Source organism: Eschscholzia californica, unplaced genomic scaffold, assembly GCF_041429995.1.
Source record: "Eschscholzia californica isolate CP2 unplaced genomic scaffold, dmEscCali1.0.p SCAF_5, whole genome shotgun sequence".
In the NCBI taxonomy this organism is placed as follows: Eukaryota; Viridiplantae; Streptophyta; class Magnoliopsida; order Ranunculales; family Papaveraceae; genus Eschscholzia; species Eschscholzia californica.
This window is the reverse complement of record NW_028238472.1, coordinates 50,832,071-50,846,683: the sequence shown is the minus strand read 5'-3', so window position 1 is coordinate 50,846,683 and position 14,613 is coordinate 50,832,071. Positions and strand designations below refer to the sequence as shown.

At 36.3% G+C, this 14,613-nt stretch overlaps 3 protein-coding genes across 4 annotated transcripts; all 3 read left to right on the top strand.

Annotated features, from left to right (window-relative positions):
• Positions 1 to 1,130: 1,130 nt before the first annotated feature.
• LOC147540305 (putative ADP-ribosylation factor GTPase-activating protein AGD11) lies at positions 1,131 to 6,122 on the top strand. The gene is made up of 10 exons (XM_086640386.1): positions 1,131 to 1,369; positions 1,482 to 1,605; positions 2,351 to 2,431; positions 2,569 to 2,653; positions 3,246 to 3,321; positions 4,113 to 4,276; positions 4,449 to 4,683; positions 4,867 to 4,983; positions 5,088 to 5,183; positions 5,554 to 6,122. Exons 2-10 carry the CDS (start codon positions 1,563 to 1,565, stop codon positions 5,833 to 5,835), a joined length of 1,179 nt encoding a protein of 392 aa, XP_086496512.1. The 5' UTR covers positions 1,131 to 1,369; positions 1,482 to 1,562; the 3' UTR covers positions 5,836 to 6,122.
• Positions 6,123 to 8,167: 2,045 nt separating this feature from the next.
• SRR1 (sensitivity to red light reduced protein (SRR1)) lies at positions 8,168 to 9,276 on the top strand. Its single transcript, XM_086640385.1, has one exon. The coding sequence runs from the start codon at positions 8,168 to 8,170 to the stop codon at positions 9,044 to 9,046; it is 879 nt and encodes a 292-aa protein (XP_086496511.1). The 3' UTR covers positions 9,047 to 9,276.
• A 66-nt stretch (positions 9,277 to 9,342) lies between these two features.
• On the top strand, positions 9,343 to 14,532 carry LOC147540303 (zinc knuckle (CCHC-type) family protein). Of its 2 annotated transcripts, none has more exons than XM_086640384.1 (8): positions 9,343 to 10,321; positions 10,841 to 10,963; positions 11,913 to 12,012; positions 12,257 to 12,354; positions 12,680 to 12,796; positions 13,496 to 13,595; positions 13,791 to 13,906; positions 14,197 to 14,532. In XM_086640384.1, exons 1-8 carry the CDS (start codon positions 10,007 to 10,009, stop codon positions 14,410 to 14,412), a joined length of 1,185 nt encoding a protein of 394 aa, XP_086496510.1. In that variant the 5' UTR covers positions 9,343 to 10,006; the 3' UTR covers positions 14,413 to 14,532. The 2 variants fall into 2 exon arrangements, with proteins under 2 accessions (XP_086496510.1, XP_086496509.1); XM_086640383.1 differs by having other exon boundaries at positions 13,788 to 13,906.
• The last annotated feature ends 81 nt before the right edge of the window (positions 14,533 to 14,613 follow it).

The following is a 14,613-nucleotide window of genomic DNA, read 5'->3' as shown; positions in this document are numbered from 1 at the left end:
TTAAAGAACATGATCGTCGAATAGGTAAAGTCTACCATTTCCAAAATATAAATTATGTGAATTAAGAGTTATCAATTGCCCACGTACCATACACTAGAAGATTATAGGAAAAATATACACCTCTGGGGCAAATTTGCTTTTTCTGTTTCTGTTCGGGTTCTTCAACCTGTTGATGAAATTTAAGAAGATGGAGTCCATAAACTTATTTGCTTTACAAAGGCCAAAAAGAAAATCATAACTGTCTCGTGTAGTAGCATGAACTTGTTTGCGTTACAAGTATAAGAAACATTGTATATGCCACTATCGTCCGAAAATTGCCATTGCCAGAGAATTGAGTTCTGAATGAGAGAAGGGGCATCTAGCAAACAAGATTATAATGTCTAGGTCCACTCCACTCATTGCCAATTGGTTGAGTTCGATGACCACAAACTTAACGTCTCAGAATCTTTTGTTTTTGCATTCAGTCAGTCTGACCTCTCTTCACGGTCTCGGTCAGGCCGCCAAACCCGATCCAACAAGGTTGAGAAACCCCGCCAAAAGCGTCAACGCCCCTTCTGCGATTACTGTGGTCTTCACACCCATGGTAGGGCAACCTGTTATCAACTTCATGGATTCCCATATCACTCTGAAAACCCAAGCCATCTCACTTGTTGCCACGATTCAACAGGACTCGGGGGTGCCCGCAGCGACTTCAATGTCAGTGGATCAATATCGTCACTTTGTTTCTCTTCTTCAAACCCGTGCCCAGACTACAGATATCCCCACGCCCTTTACCCTCAACTTAACGGGTATGGTTTCTTTCTTTCTAAACCTAGGTCATTGACTTTGTGGCCGACAAAAATATTTGTTCTCTTCTTTCTTTATTTTTTTCTTATACTCTTGCTCCACCGAAGGTCTATGTTCACTTACCCGATGGTACCTGCTTTAGAGTTCACCAAATTCTTCACATTCCTTTTTTCTATTTTAATGTAGTTTTCGTTTCACAAATTGAATTGAGGCTCTCAACAGTTTCACCTATAAAAAAAAAAAAGGGGACAATAACTACAAACGTCAAAATAATATTGAAAATGAGTGAAAAAACACAAAAATATTTGATAATTATTGGAGTATCTTTCTTTTCGTGAAAATTCAATTCATATTAGTTAAGTTTAGTATTGCACCGGGGATGCTCTTAAAAGAGAACTAAATAACGTCCTTGGATTTCTGGCTGGCAGAATCCATTTTCCATTTGCCTTGTGGCCAACAACCACAAAGGCAAAACAACACAGATAAGAAAGACAAACTTAAGAAATAAATTATTCCATTTTTCTTTCGTTTTGGGTAAATAAGGGATTTTTCATTCTTTCATGAAATCCAGTTATTCTTCAAGGTACATTTTTTTTATATGTTTCTGTTATTTGTTTTCCTAATTAATATGAGTTTTATATTTGTTTAATGGAAATCTTTTGGGTTCTAAGACTCAATTTTGGTTAAATTTTTAGGAGAAAAGGGGAAATGTTGCTTAATAAGATTTTAGTAGAAGAATTTCTATGAAAAGGGTTTGTAAACTTAAGAATTTTTAGATGGATTTCAAGCTAGATCATGAAAATTTCAGCAAAGTTTCAGGTTTCATCTCTCTCTCTCTCTCTCTCTCTCTCTCTCTCTCTCTTGTTTGGTGTATTAGTTCTATTGCATCAATTGAATGTCTCGTTCATATGATGATTTGTTAATGTTTAGGGGATTAATTGTTAGTATTAAGAAGCTAATGAACCTTAAATCTTGGTAAAATAAGAACAAGAAATAACAAAATGAAGGTGAAAGATAAAGAATTAAACACAAAAAATGAAGATTTTCATGTAGAATTTTAGGTTGATGAAGTTGAATGATTTTTTTTTTCAAGATAATGGGTAATCTAGTAATGTTCTCTCTGCTCATTGCCAAATAGTTTTGAGTTAGACGACTACAAACTTAACAGATATTGTATTAAAAACATATTTCATGGAAGTTAGTTGCAATTTCATTTCGTGCTTCTAATAGGATAAACGGAGTTTATGATGGTTGTGAGTTGTTGTGTTTTATAGGTAACATATACACCCCAAAAACATTTTACAATAAGAAGCGAAAAAGTGTTAAGTGCATTATCACTACGCACATACTGATACATATCCTATTACATTTTGAACTACCCTAATGGTTTTCCACTCCGTGATATACTTAACCAATAATGTCAAATGCATTTAGCAATTGATTAGGATCAAGGAGAGGAAGGTTTAATTACTTTGTTTTTGGGACCTTCACATGCTTGAACTTCGAAGCTTTTGTTCCTTTATTTATTTCTTCTTTCATTATGTCGTTATCTTTTTTCAATCAGAGTTTAGCCGGATAGATGGGAGCATGGACCACTCACAATCAGAAAGTTGGAGGCGAAAGAAAGAACGTACTCCTTCTCAAGGTATATTGTTTTTTGTCATCGTCCCTTTACTTCTTTATTTATTTCGTTTCAATATAGAGTGAAGAAAACATGACAATATTATATGAAATTTATATAACCCCATATTTTATTTCTTACAATAATTTTTCATTAACCAGGTCCTGCTGGGAGGCTAGAATATCTGTTGTGTCAACCAAGTAACGCATATTGTGCAGATTGTGGCTCTCCAGACCCAAAATGGGTGTAAGTTTCACAAGTTATATCGTTAGGTGTAAAATTATGTTTGCTTTATATTATTAGGCAATTAGCCAATATCTAGAATTACGTTTTTCAGTCTCAAGATGATTTACTCCAAAAAGCACTGCATATGCCTTGATGGATAAGAGGCTTAGAGGCCACGCACATTTATTTTCCGAGACATTATATTTTCATTGTGCTACGGTAGTACAAGTTTTAAGCGTTTACAAACAAAAGATGTCAATGTTATTCAAATTGAATGTTGCATTAACGTAATCAATGTTTGTATGTTTCGTTCTGAACGGTAGATGCAAACGCCTCGAGGCAGAAACAGAGTAAATTGCCTCGAGGGGTACAACTAGACCGAAGTTTAAAACGATGTACTAGGCTACTAGCTAAAAATCATGGTTAATAGGTTTCTTGGGGCAAAACTGAAGTTTATAGCTATTATCTTCGAGTTTATGATTTCCCTTTTACTCTTGCTACTTTGCATGAAAGATTTCACTTCTAATGTATTTTGTTCACCTAACACTTGGTTTTTACTCACAAAAGTATGTTTTTTTCCCTGAATGAATCAATTGGGAATTTGGTGGATTAGGTCTTTAAGTCTTGGAGTATTTATTTGTATAAAGTGCTCTGGCGTTCATAGAGGCCTCGGAGTGCATATATCGAAGGTATTGCATCTAAACCCATTAGCTTTGTCATATAGATACACACGTGTTGGACGACAGTACCTGTACTGGTGCCCGTAGTGCGGTTAAGAGCCTGATTTAGGGCCTTTAATATCCGGGTTCTGTCTAACTAATTGGGCACCCTGGCCCAATATTTTCAATTTCGCCTCAGCACTAAAGTGTTCTTGAAATTTTGGAGCCCAAACTCTCTGCTCAAGGTTTTATTGATTGCTAACCCACTCTCAATTTCACTTGGGGAGAATAAGGACCCCATTTTTCAATTAACCTTCTCTCTTGAAGTTATCCAACATCCCCAAAAGGTGCCTTTCCGTACCTGGTCTCACCTGATTCCCACTCCTAACTTTGTCCGTCAACAGACATTGCCCATAGATCAGGCTGAATTGGGGGGGCTAGGCACAATAATTTTTTTTTTTTTGGTGTTGAAATAGGCATAATAATTAGATTTGGTCCTCCCATCTTTGATCATTTTGTCATCATCTAATTGGGGCTCACCCTTTTCAAATAAAAAAAGTAGCATGTCTCATCTACCCATATGATGAGAGAAGAATTCTTAACAACTTAGTGGTGTCCCTAGATCCTGGGATTTAACAGAGGAAAACAAAAAGTTCTTCCAGGATCTTTGCATTTCTTGGGAAGAAGCAATTTTTTATAAGTTTACTAGTGCCTAGCTCTGAAATACAAAGTAATTAAGAAGAGATCCATACGAAAAATGTTTCATATGACACTCTGAGAAAATATGTTTTTTTTTTTTTTTTGCAATACTTGTGAATTAGGTTCTGTCAGTAAAGCTAGATGAATGGACCGACGAACAAGTTGATTCTTTGATTGATGTCGGTGGAAATGGTGCAGTAAACTCGAAATATGAAGCTTTGATTCCAGAAAATTTCAAAAAGCCAAAACCAGGTTCCACTATAGAGGAGCGTTCAGACTTCATTAGGTAAAATCAAAGCCTGACTAAGATGGTTTATTTTCATTGTTTGAATCTGACTCAAATGGACTCAACTGAGCCTCAGCCAGCCATTCAGACGACCCAGACACCTGACATATGACGTTCTGCATCCGAATAAATTTGTCGTTCTGAATCCGAATAATTTTTCTTAAATTTTCAGGAGAAAATACGAGATGCACGAATTTTTAGATTCTACCGAACATAACCCCTTTGCGCTTCCATCTCCACAGTCAACCAGGCAAAATAACCATTCAAATCATAATCACGAAAAGAAACATTTCGAGAAACAAAGTACTAGCCGTATTCATGGTTTAGGACAAGCATTTCGTTATAGCTGGAGAAGAAAAGATTCTGAGAACAAGTCTTTGAAAAAGACCAACAACAACAACCCATTGGTATGATTACTCGTTTAATACATTTATCATATTTACTAACTAAAGCAATTCTTTGCCGACTATTGTTTTATCACTTCACCATTACCTGTAAATCGAAATATGTGCTTTCAATTTATAGTCTAATCTTTAATTTTCTATTGTTGGATAGCCTATAACATTATTCAACATGCTGCCTGTTTATAGCCTGGCATGGTCGAATTCGTGGGGTTAATAAAGGTCAACATTGTAAGAGGCACCAACTTAGCCGTTCGAGATGTACTGAGTAGTGATCCTTATGTCATTCTCACACTAGGTCAGCAAGTAAGTCTCTTTCCTCAATATTTGGTTGCGAACGAGTAATAAAATGCTCTCGAATTCGAAAAAGAAGGTACTTGTAGTAAGTTTCTTAATCATTTTCGTTGCAGTCTATGAAGACACGTGTTATAAAGAGCAATCTAAATCCGGTATGGAATGAACGGCTAATGCTATCAATTCCAGACCCAATTCCACCTTTAAAGTTGGTAAGTGGGCATGCTCTTCTCCATAATTATGTTATGAAGAAGAATGTTAGATTGCAAAGGGTTTTACACGTTCTAGATATGATAACATTTAGTTCCCTTGTTGTTTGGCTCTCATATGAGCAACATCTAATGTAAACAAAAAGTGCGGAAGCATGCAACTATATGACAATCGATTAAAAAAAACGTATGGGCTTAGCTAGTATAGTTTACCCATAAACGGAGGGGTTAGATTTGACTATTAGTAGAGTGCTTGAACTTGTAGATATCTTGATCTATTAACATTATCTAGTTCATTCTGTTCTTCTATTTGAAAAGGACCCAAACTTTCTTTCTTCTTTCCATGGGTTTTTATATGTTAATTTGGTTGCAGCAAGTGTACGACAAGGACACCTTCACACCAGACGATCACATGGGGGAAGCCGAAATCGACATCCAACCCTTAGTCTCAGCTGCCAAAGCATTTGAAAACTCTTCTAAAGATGGATCTTTGGAGCCAGGGAAATGTGTGGCAACGAAAGAGAATACTCTGGTCAAAGACAGTTATATCAGCTTTGTAGATGGGAAGGTAAAGCAAGAAATCATTCTTAAGCTGCAAAATGTTGAGCGAGGCGTACTACAACTTGAGCTTGAATGTGTTCCCCTCAGTCAATAATAGCTACTATAAAAGGGAAAGAATCATCCTAAAACCCCAGAACATTGACTAGTTTTTGCTAAGAAATACATTATTTGAAGGCTAAGGAAGTGTGTATTTTTCTAAATCAGATCTGAAATTTGACTTTAGTCAGATTTCAGAATGTTTGTTCTTGTTATATGCTCTCAAATATTCTCTCATAGTCTGCATTGGTTTTCTCTGCCTCTTAAATTCTAGGAATGTCTTACATTTATACTAATCTCTAGATTCTGTTAAAACTCTTCTTAATGCTCTCAAATTTACCATTACGATTCTTTGTTTTCCTTTTTGTATCAGTCTGGGTGTTTATATGATGTTTATTACCATGACGCTCTCTGTATCTACATTACATCGTAAAGTACAACAGTGCGAGACGAAGTGTGATGCCCTTATAAAAATTTAAACATTCTTTTCAATTGAAGCATTTTAAAGTCGTGTGACTAATGTGTGAAAAAGGAAAATATCAACAGCTGCATCTGAAGGATGATCTGCACAATCCTATAACACGTTATCAATACGATAATTTCTCCTATAATGGGGTACTCTGGAGAGTGTGCTACAAAATAATCTTATATTGTTGGGTGACTTGAACACTTTTCTCTATTGATGCGGTATAAAGTCGCACCCTTTTAAGTGTCAAAGCAGACAATATCACTGTCACCCGAGAAACTAGTCTTCTCACTCATATTTCCCATAATATATAGGAAAGAATGCTTGAAAAAGCCCAAAATTCACATCTATCTATTTCCCAATAGATTTTACAAAAACTCACCACAATCTGTCTCCCCCTCTCTCTCTCTCTCTACAAAAAGGTCATTTCTTCCACCTTTTCAGTATATCAGTCAACAACAGAGTTTAAATCACCCCATTTTATATTTTTGTGATTTGTTTTGCTTTTTTTCTTCAGAACCCTTGGTGGTAGGGTATCTGATACAGCTCCATACATCAAAATCCCGTATCGTATCCGAGTCCGAAGCTTCAATTTTTGTAAGTGGATACTATTTTCCGGCCATGAACGTATTTGGGTATCATTGGTTTGTTAGTTTTAGGTAGTTTAATTGTGTGCTTGAAGTTTGAGATCGAGAAGCACTTAAACTGTTTGTTAAATTGTCTGAACCAAACCTTTTTTCATTGTATTTGTGTAGATAAAATTTTATTACCCCTTTTAAGAATAAAGTTCTTCATCTCTCCTTGCATTGTGTTGGGCAAGATCGAAAAGCGCCGAAGTGTTTGTACTTTGTAATACTTTTAGTTATTGACATTTTTGGCGGGGCAGAAAGGAATGCGGTTACCAGTAATAACAATCTACTGATGTGATCTTAGTACTCAAAATATCTTACTTTACTGTTTGGTTTTGCTAGGAATATGACTGATAGAGATTGATTTGATTAATAATTCTAAGGGAAAGGGAATCGAAACCCCTCTTAGAGGGGAATCCTGTTCGGTTGGGAATGTGATTTCTGATGCATTTCAGTACACCAAACGCCATTTTGGAATTTGATTCTTGGTAATTGCGTTCCATTCTCACGCGCTAAACATCATTAGCCAAAACTTTTATCCCCAACTTAGGTACAGAGAAGTTATCACTTCAAGAAACCAGATATGAGGCGTGCTTGTTGAAAGTTTTTAAAAAAAAGTTGGTTATGATTTGAAGTTTTATATTGGATAATCTCGATCTTCGGTTATGTTTGGACGTGATAGGATTAGCTTTGAACAAGCAAATTAGCGGGTAAGTTTTCGAATGAGTGCCCTCCCAAGAAAATTCATGTTTATATGCCTTATAGATCAATTTCGAGAAACTACGTGAAGTATACAAATAAGCATCATCTTCTCAATCCATCCCATGATTTCAAGACTCATTCATTCATTCATTCATTCATTCATTCATCGAATTTTAGAATGAATTTGTGTTCCAATATAAAGTACCGATATTTATGCATGAGTGAATAAGATCTAGGTTGTGGACTGAATGCTTATTATTGTTTTACTGAAACTATGTGAAAATCAATTAATTTGTGCCTGTGAAAGGGATGAGAAGGAATTAGTTCTAGGATCGATAATCTTGAATTCCTACTTTGAACTAGCATGTTTCAAAATGAGTCCCTTTAAGAATCCTTTTCCGTTTGCCTAGCCATTGCGTGGGTGAATAGCATCACAGTTTGTCCATTAGAAACAACAATTACTTCGTTTTGTTATATAAAAGGACAAATTCAGCGAATTAGTCGTGATAATGGGGTTTTCACTACTTTTCTTCTTCTTTCTGAAACAGGTTTAATTTCCAAACAATTTCTTTAATCAAGTTAAAGAATTAAGCATGGAAGAAGAGACTCGACTCAGAAAGACAGATACTGCCAAAAATTTGAAATCTGAAAACACTAAACCAAATGGAGATTGGACAGTTGTGGTACCTCGTCGTGGCAAGAAGAATAGAAGAACCCAACCCAAGAGAGAAACCATTGAGCAAGCAGACTGGGCTCCCACTGATTTGGAAACTGACCCCGAAAAAGAATCCAAACTGATGCAGAAGATTCAATTCTCCATTAATAGGCTGGAGAGCTCCAATTTCTACCGTACTTTCCAGAACCAGATCCAAACTCCTGAAACTCTCAGTTACTTTACTAATGCTTTGGGCTCAGAAACGAGAATGCAGATGGTGATATACGGTATTGGCAGTATTGATTCATATGAGATTCCTCGATTGCAACTTGCCTTGGCGATCTTGCTCAAGAGAACTTTTGATTGGATAGGTGATATTGAGGTCTTCGATCCAGTTCTCTCGAAATCAGAGTCACGAGTTCTTGAAGATTTGGGTATTTCAGTTCTGTCAGTAAACGAGCAAGGACGAAGAGAGGTATCTAAACCAACATTGTTTTTCATGCCACATTGTGAAGCGGTTTTGTACGATAATCTATTACATACAAATTGGAAAGCAGAATTCTTGAATCGTATGGTATTATTTGGTAATAGCTTCAAGAGGTACACAGAGGAGATTTCGCTAGTCAATAACTCTTTTCTTTCGAAGTCTATGAATCACGTTTTCGCCATCCAAAGATTTTCAATTGAGGTTGAGATCGATACAGTCTCAGATGATTTTTTCAGGCCATTCCATGATTCGAGCTGGCATTTTTTCAATCTCGATGCTGAAATGGACCTAGAATTGAAATCGATCGAAACATTGAAGGACCATTCATGAAAATGCAGCTCCTTTCATTAAAGGGTATAAATTAAAAACCATAATATAATACCTTTCGATGTTCTGCCCGCCTTTATTTGTTCTTTTATTTTTGTTTTCGATGTTATCATATTTGAAACACCCATTTTGGGTTTAGCACGTACCTTAGCTTTGTATGACAACAAATTTTGTATGGTTTATCACTATTTAGAGTGGGTTGCCACAGCACAACAATACATTTGTACTGTTGCTATGGGTGTGGTGGGGTGTGTCCGAATTTTTTGTCGCCTGGACAACACGACGCGATCTGTTTCGTGGTTGTGCCAAATGCTTGTGGCATTTCTACACGCCACGACTTTTGCTAATTTGTAGAGACTCACATTTATATATAATGTATGGAGAAGTTTTGTTAAGGTAACATACATTCTCTAAGATTCGAACCCACGACATTTTGGTAGTTGACATGAATGCACAACCACTAAACATTTTCCTTCTCGTTCTCCAGATTTAGTCTCTCTCCTTTCGGTTTTCATTGTTCTAGTAATTCTCATTTCTCTAATCACTCAAGTTCATCACAATGGAGGCACCCGATGCTCACTTTCTCCAACAATTTGTAGCTCTATCCATGGAAGAATAATAGGGCAAAATTTGAGAGAATGTATCCATTCGAAGGAGTGGCTTAATGTCGAATGTGGAAGCAAGATAGGAGGAATCGACAACCATTGGTGGTATCACAATCGACAGGGCAAAAGAGCAATACAAACAAACACCTTCAAACAGTGGACTTCAACCTAGAAGCTCATAAGCCCATGTATTGCCCATCATGGTAGTCTCGGGCTGGATCAGCATCATTACAATTTCCCTCCATTTTCTATTTTCCCGCCAAAAATTACAGCCCCAAAAAAAGCTTCAAACAAAATCCCCGGAAGAAGATTCAGACTAGAGTGAGAAAGGAAGATAGAGAGAGAGAGAGAGATAGGGATGGAGAACAATGGCGGAGCTAGACCTACAGGTTGTTCAAACTGTTTCCGACCAGGGCATTGGGCGAAAGATTGCACATTACCTCCAAGAAACCCTAACCCTAGTTATACCACCAACACCAACAACAATTTCACTGGTTCATCATCATCATCTAATCCTTCTGAAGAGAAACCCACTACTGAAAAGACAAAAGGGAAAAGGGTTTTGAAACCTAAACCTAAACTCACACCCAGTCTCCTCACTTCTAATGAAGGTCTTGGTTATATTCTTCGTCATTTCCCTAAATCTTTCAAGTTCAGAGGTCGCGGTCATGAGGTACTTATTACTATATTACTTCATCTATCTCAATTTTTTTTTTCTAGGGTTTCTTTCTCGATCTTTGATATTATTTTGTAGTAATGGATCTGTAATTTCTAACTCTATTTTAGATTAGTTGAATAGTTGATCATCAAAAAATTACAAGCTTTACCTTAAGAAATTTGTAATACAGATTGAAGGAAGTTGTTTTTTTTCTTAACTCAGATCTGGAATCTGACTGGAGGTCTGAATTGACTCAAGTCGGATTTCAAAATGTTTGTTTTGTACTTTTGTTTAACTCCTAGTGTTTGATTAGTCTGAATTGGGTTGATTTTCAGTCATTTGAGTCAGGCAATTAAAATCTGGAAGAGTCGGTTTCAGACAATGAGAAATTAAAACTAACACTTGAACTGGTTTGCTTTATATGAGTAAAACTCAGTACATTTAGGGGTTGATATTGATTATTGTCACATATCATTCTTAATTCATTTCGACATTTTTTTATTCTTCTTATTAATGTTTTTGATGTTTTAACAGGCTAGTGATTTGGAAAGCCTAATTGGGTTGTACAGAGAATGGCATTCTCAACTTCTTCCTTACTATTCATTTGACCAGTTTGTGCAGAAGGTGGAACAAGTCGGTGCCACAAGGCATGTCAGGGTAAAATAAAACATATACTTTCAAGAGATTTTTTTTTTTTTTTTTTTTGTGAATTGCCAGTAATGATTCAAGCTCCATTATTTTGAGAATTTTAGAAGAGTAAGAACATAGTAATAGAAGAAATTTTTATTAATGCAAGTCAAGGATATGATTAGGGGTTTAAAATTTAGCGATAATCAAGTGTGAAAAGCATCGATTGAAAAGTCTTATGTTAGTAAGTTTCTTTTGTCACCCGTGTCCTGAGTTATTGGTAGCGAAGTAGGCCTCAAGCTCCAAGCCCAGTTTTGAGGACTCGGCAGATCCCTCTCCCACCTTTTCCGCTTTATTTTCATGTTATATGCTTCATTTTCTCTAAAGGAACTCTGGGTTGGTCGTTAACATTAGTACATTCCACATAACAAATAGTATACTTAGGTAACTATGTTTCTAAAGAATAATTAATGGGTCCAATTTTCAATTGAGTGACTCCATCAGCTACGCTGAGGCATAACCTTATCCGAGGCAAGTTGAGTCACTCAGCTTCTTGGCTTTAGTTTCACGGCTTAAGCATTGAGATGCTTAATCAGGGTGATTAGGTTTTGAGAAGTTGTACCTGTAGGACTGTGACTAGAGAAGGGAAAAGGATCGTATTAAATTTGCTTTATCTGGCATAGAGGCACATATGGTGAAGACTTCGTTTATCCTTCCGCCCCTATAGTTAAAACCACTCATCCAGTAGAAGCAAGAGTGCATGTTAAAACTTCAGCTATACCTCTTTAACTTTTTCTGGAATATTACATAATAAGGTGAGGTTTTTTGTTGACCAATATTTCAGGATTTGACCATAATCTAGAAACAATTTGGAAATAATTCTCCCAATCATTTACTATGCAAGATTTGCTCCTTTCATGATTGTTCAAATTGTATATCTTTTTATAATTGTATATTCATGGATGAGTATTTTGGCCAGACATGTGTCAGAGAATTAAAAGAAAGGGTTGCTAATGGAGGTGACCCGTCTAAGCTACATGAACCACCAGTTGAGCACAATGAGCCAAACCTTGATTCGGGTAAGCCTCTCTTATATCTTCATGCTAGTATTATGCTGTTGAAAAAAGTCCCTTAAATGAGAAGTAATGCATTGCCTGAAGCATGACCATTTGGGAAGTGCGCAGAGCTGCATATCCAATTGGATTGACATAAGTATCAGTTGAGGAAAGATGATGAAATATTTCACGAGCCTAATCCTTTTCAGCTAATGTTCTCAACTCAATAATAAATTCACGAGTTCTAATACGATACATTTTGTTGCAGAGGAAACTAACATATTGGAAGACCCAGTGTTGGACAAACATGATGATGTTGATATGCATGAAGAGTTGCTGGATGATGTTTATGAGAAGGCAACTGCAGTAAGTTTCTTTATTTTCGGACTGTTTTTATTTTGTAAATACTATCCATTACTCAAACTTTAGAATATGTTACATGTTGTTTCGTCTCTTAAAATCTATCTAACATGACACTATCGATATCTGCACCAATATGATGTGTTGGGCACGGATAGTGGGAAAAAAAACAAACTGCACGCAAGTAATTTTGTGTAGTAGTTAGTAGGCCCTATCTCTTTTTACTTGCAATTTTTTTGCTTTTGGAACCATTGTTACATACGTACAGAAGATATTAATATAAGGTAGTAAGCTACTGTATTCATTCTGAATTACCTTGTCTTTTAAATAGCCGGAACAACATGAATCCCCCAGCCAGGTTCAGATCACGGATGAGCAGAAAGCTCGTATGGAAGCAAACAGGTTAAAGGCTTTAGAAAGAGCTGCTGCTCGGGCTAGCAAATCCCAGGTAGTTTATAACTTTATATTCCTTCTCGAACTTTTGCGCTTTACTTTTTCTGGATTGTCTATTGCTTCATTACTAAAACCATAATTCAATTTTTGTGAAACAAACCTATTACTTGTAATTTGTTGCCTCATGCTATAAGCAACTGACTCTAAGGTAAAACCGCGAACATGGCAGAAAAATATTATTATTTGAGACATCAAGGACAAATAAGCAACTTAAGAGTTAAAGACTAGCTTGCTCATTGATTTTCTTTTCCTTTTCTTATGGCAACACTTTGAGAACAAGGCCACCATAGTTACATAAATATATGAAAATGATGTGCCTTTTAGGTTCATCACTACTCCATTATAGTACAAATCTCTCTATCACTACAGACCTATAGAGCGACCTTTTTCCGGTAGCAACATTAGTAATTTATTCTTCTAGTAAAGATATTCTTCAGACGTGTTTGAGAGAAATCTGTAGTTCACGTTCCGTTTGCAGCATTTATCTTAACACAGTGGTTACACCTGCACCATGAGGCCCACCTCTTGTGTCCATGATCTAATGTTTATTTTCATTGTGATCATCTCCTTGCTATCCCAATCGTCCTACGAAGATGTCAAGTTTGTTCAATCATTCAGATTTTGATGCTACTTCACTATACTTCATATATTCGTGTTTACCAATCTAATTTTTGGTTGAGATTTTTTTGGACAGACAAGTGTTAAGGAGTTGGGAGAAAGAGTTTCTAATGAAGGAGAGCCCTCTAAGTTACATGAACCTCCAGCCGAGCACATTGAGGCAAACCCTGGACCAGGTAAGCCTTCATACTATATTCACATGTTAATATTCTGCTGTCAAAGAACCAACCAATTATGAGCAGTTTGTTTACAGTCTAAGAAACGTGGACAAGTTATAACATGAACTCATGTCCGAATCAAAATTCTGGCTCTTATATAGTTGACAAGTACGATGAGCTCAACAAGATTCTGATTGAATATTTTTGCAGCAGAAGAAGATAACATGGAGGAGCCAAATCATGATACGGGAGACCCAATGTTGGATAACATTGATGATGCTGATATTCAAGAAGAATTGATTAATGATGCTTATGGGACGGCTACTACAGTAAGAGTTTCTTTCTTCACCAAAATCAAAATCAAGTTACACAAACATTCCGTTTTAGTTCACTCCGTTTGAGACTTTCATTTCATTCAATCCGAGTTCATTCAGTATTTGATGGCAACACCAAATACCGTCAAAAAACAGTGTTAACATGATCAACTGACTGGAATATTTTTCTTAAAGTCTGTCACTAATCAATTTTTTCGTACTTTTCAAGTCACGATCATTCTCGAACTGAAAATTCATTATGCTCACAACATTCACTCATAATTCCTTTGCCATTATAACTGCAGGAACAAAGTGAATCTTCACAAGCACAAAAACCAGTTTCTGTTGATGCTCAAGAACATCCTGATCACGCCTCTCTGAAAAAATCAGAGAACGGGTCGTCAGCCAGCTCTATCCAGATCCAATTTACAGATGAACAGAAAGCTCGTATAGAAGTTAACCGATTAAAAGCACTAGAGAAAGCTGCAACTCGATCTAGTTCTTCGTCTCAGGCAGTTTGAAGCCTCTGAAGCTATATATAGTTCTAATAATCTCTTCTGAAATACTCCTTGAATGATATCAAAAATTTACTAAGAACATTTAACCTAGTTGAAATGAATGTGTTATGGTTATTATCTCAATCTACTAAGCATCTCTAGTTTCGCCCTATGTTCATTTCCATCTCTTTCCAATTTAGAATTTTTCTTTTAACGATCGAAGAG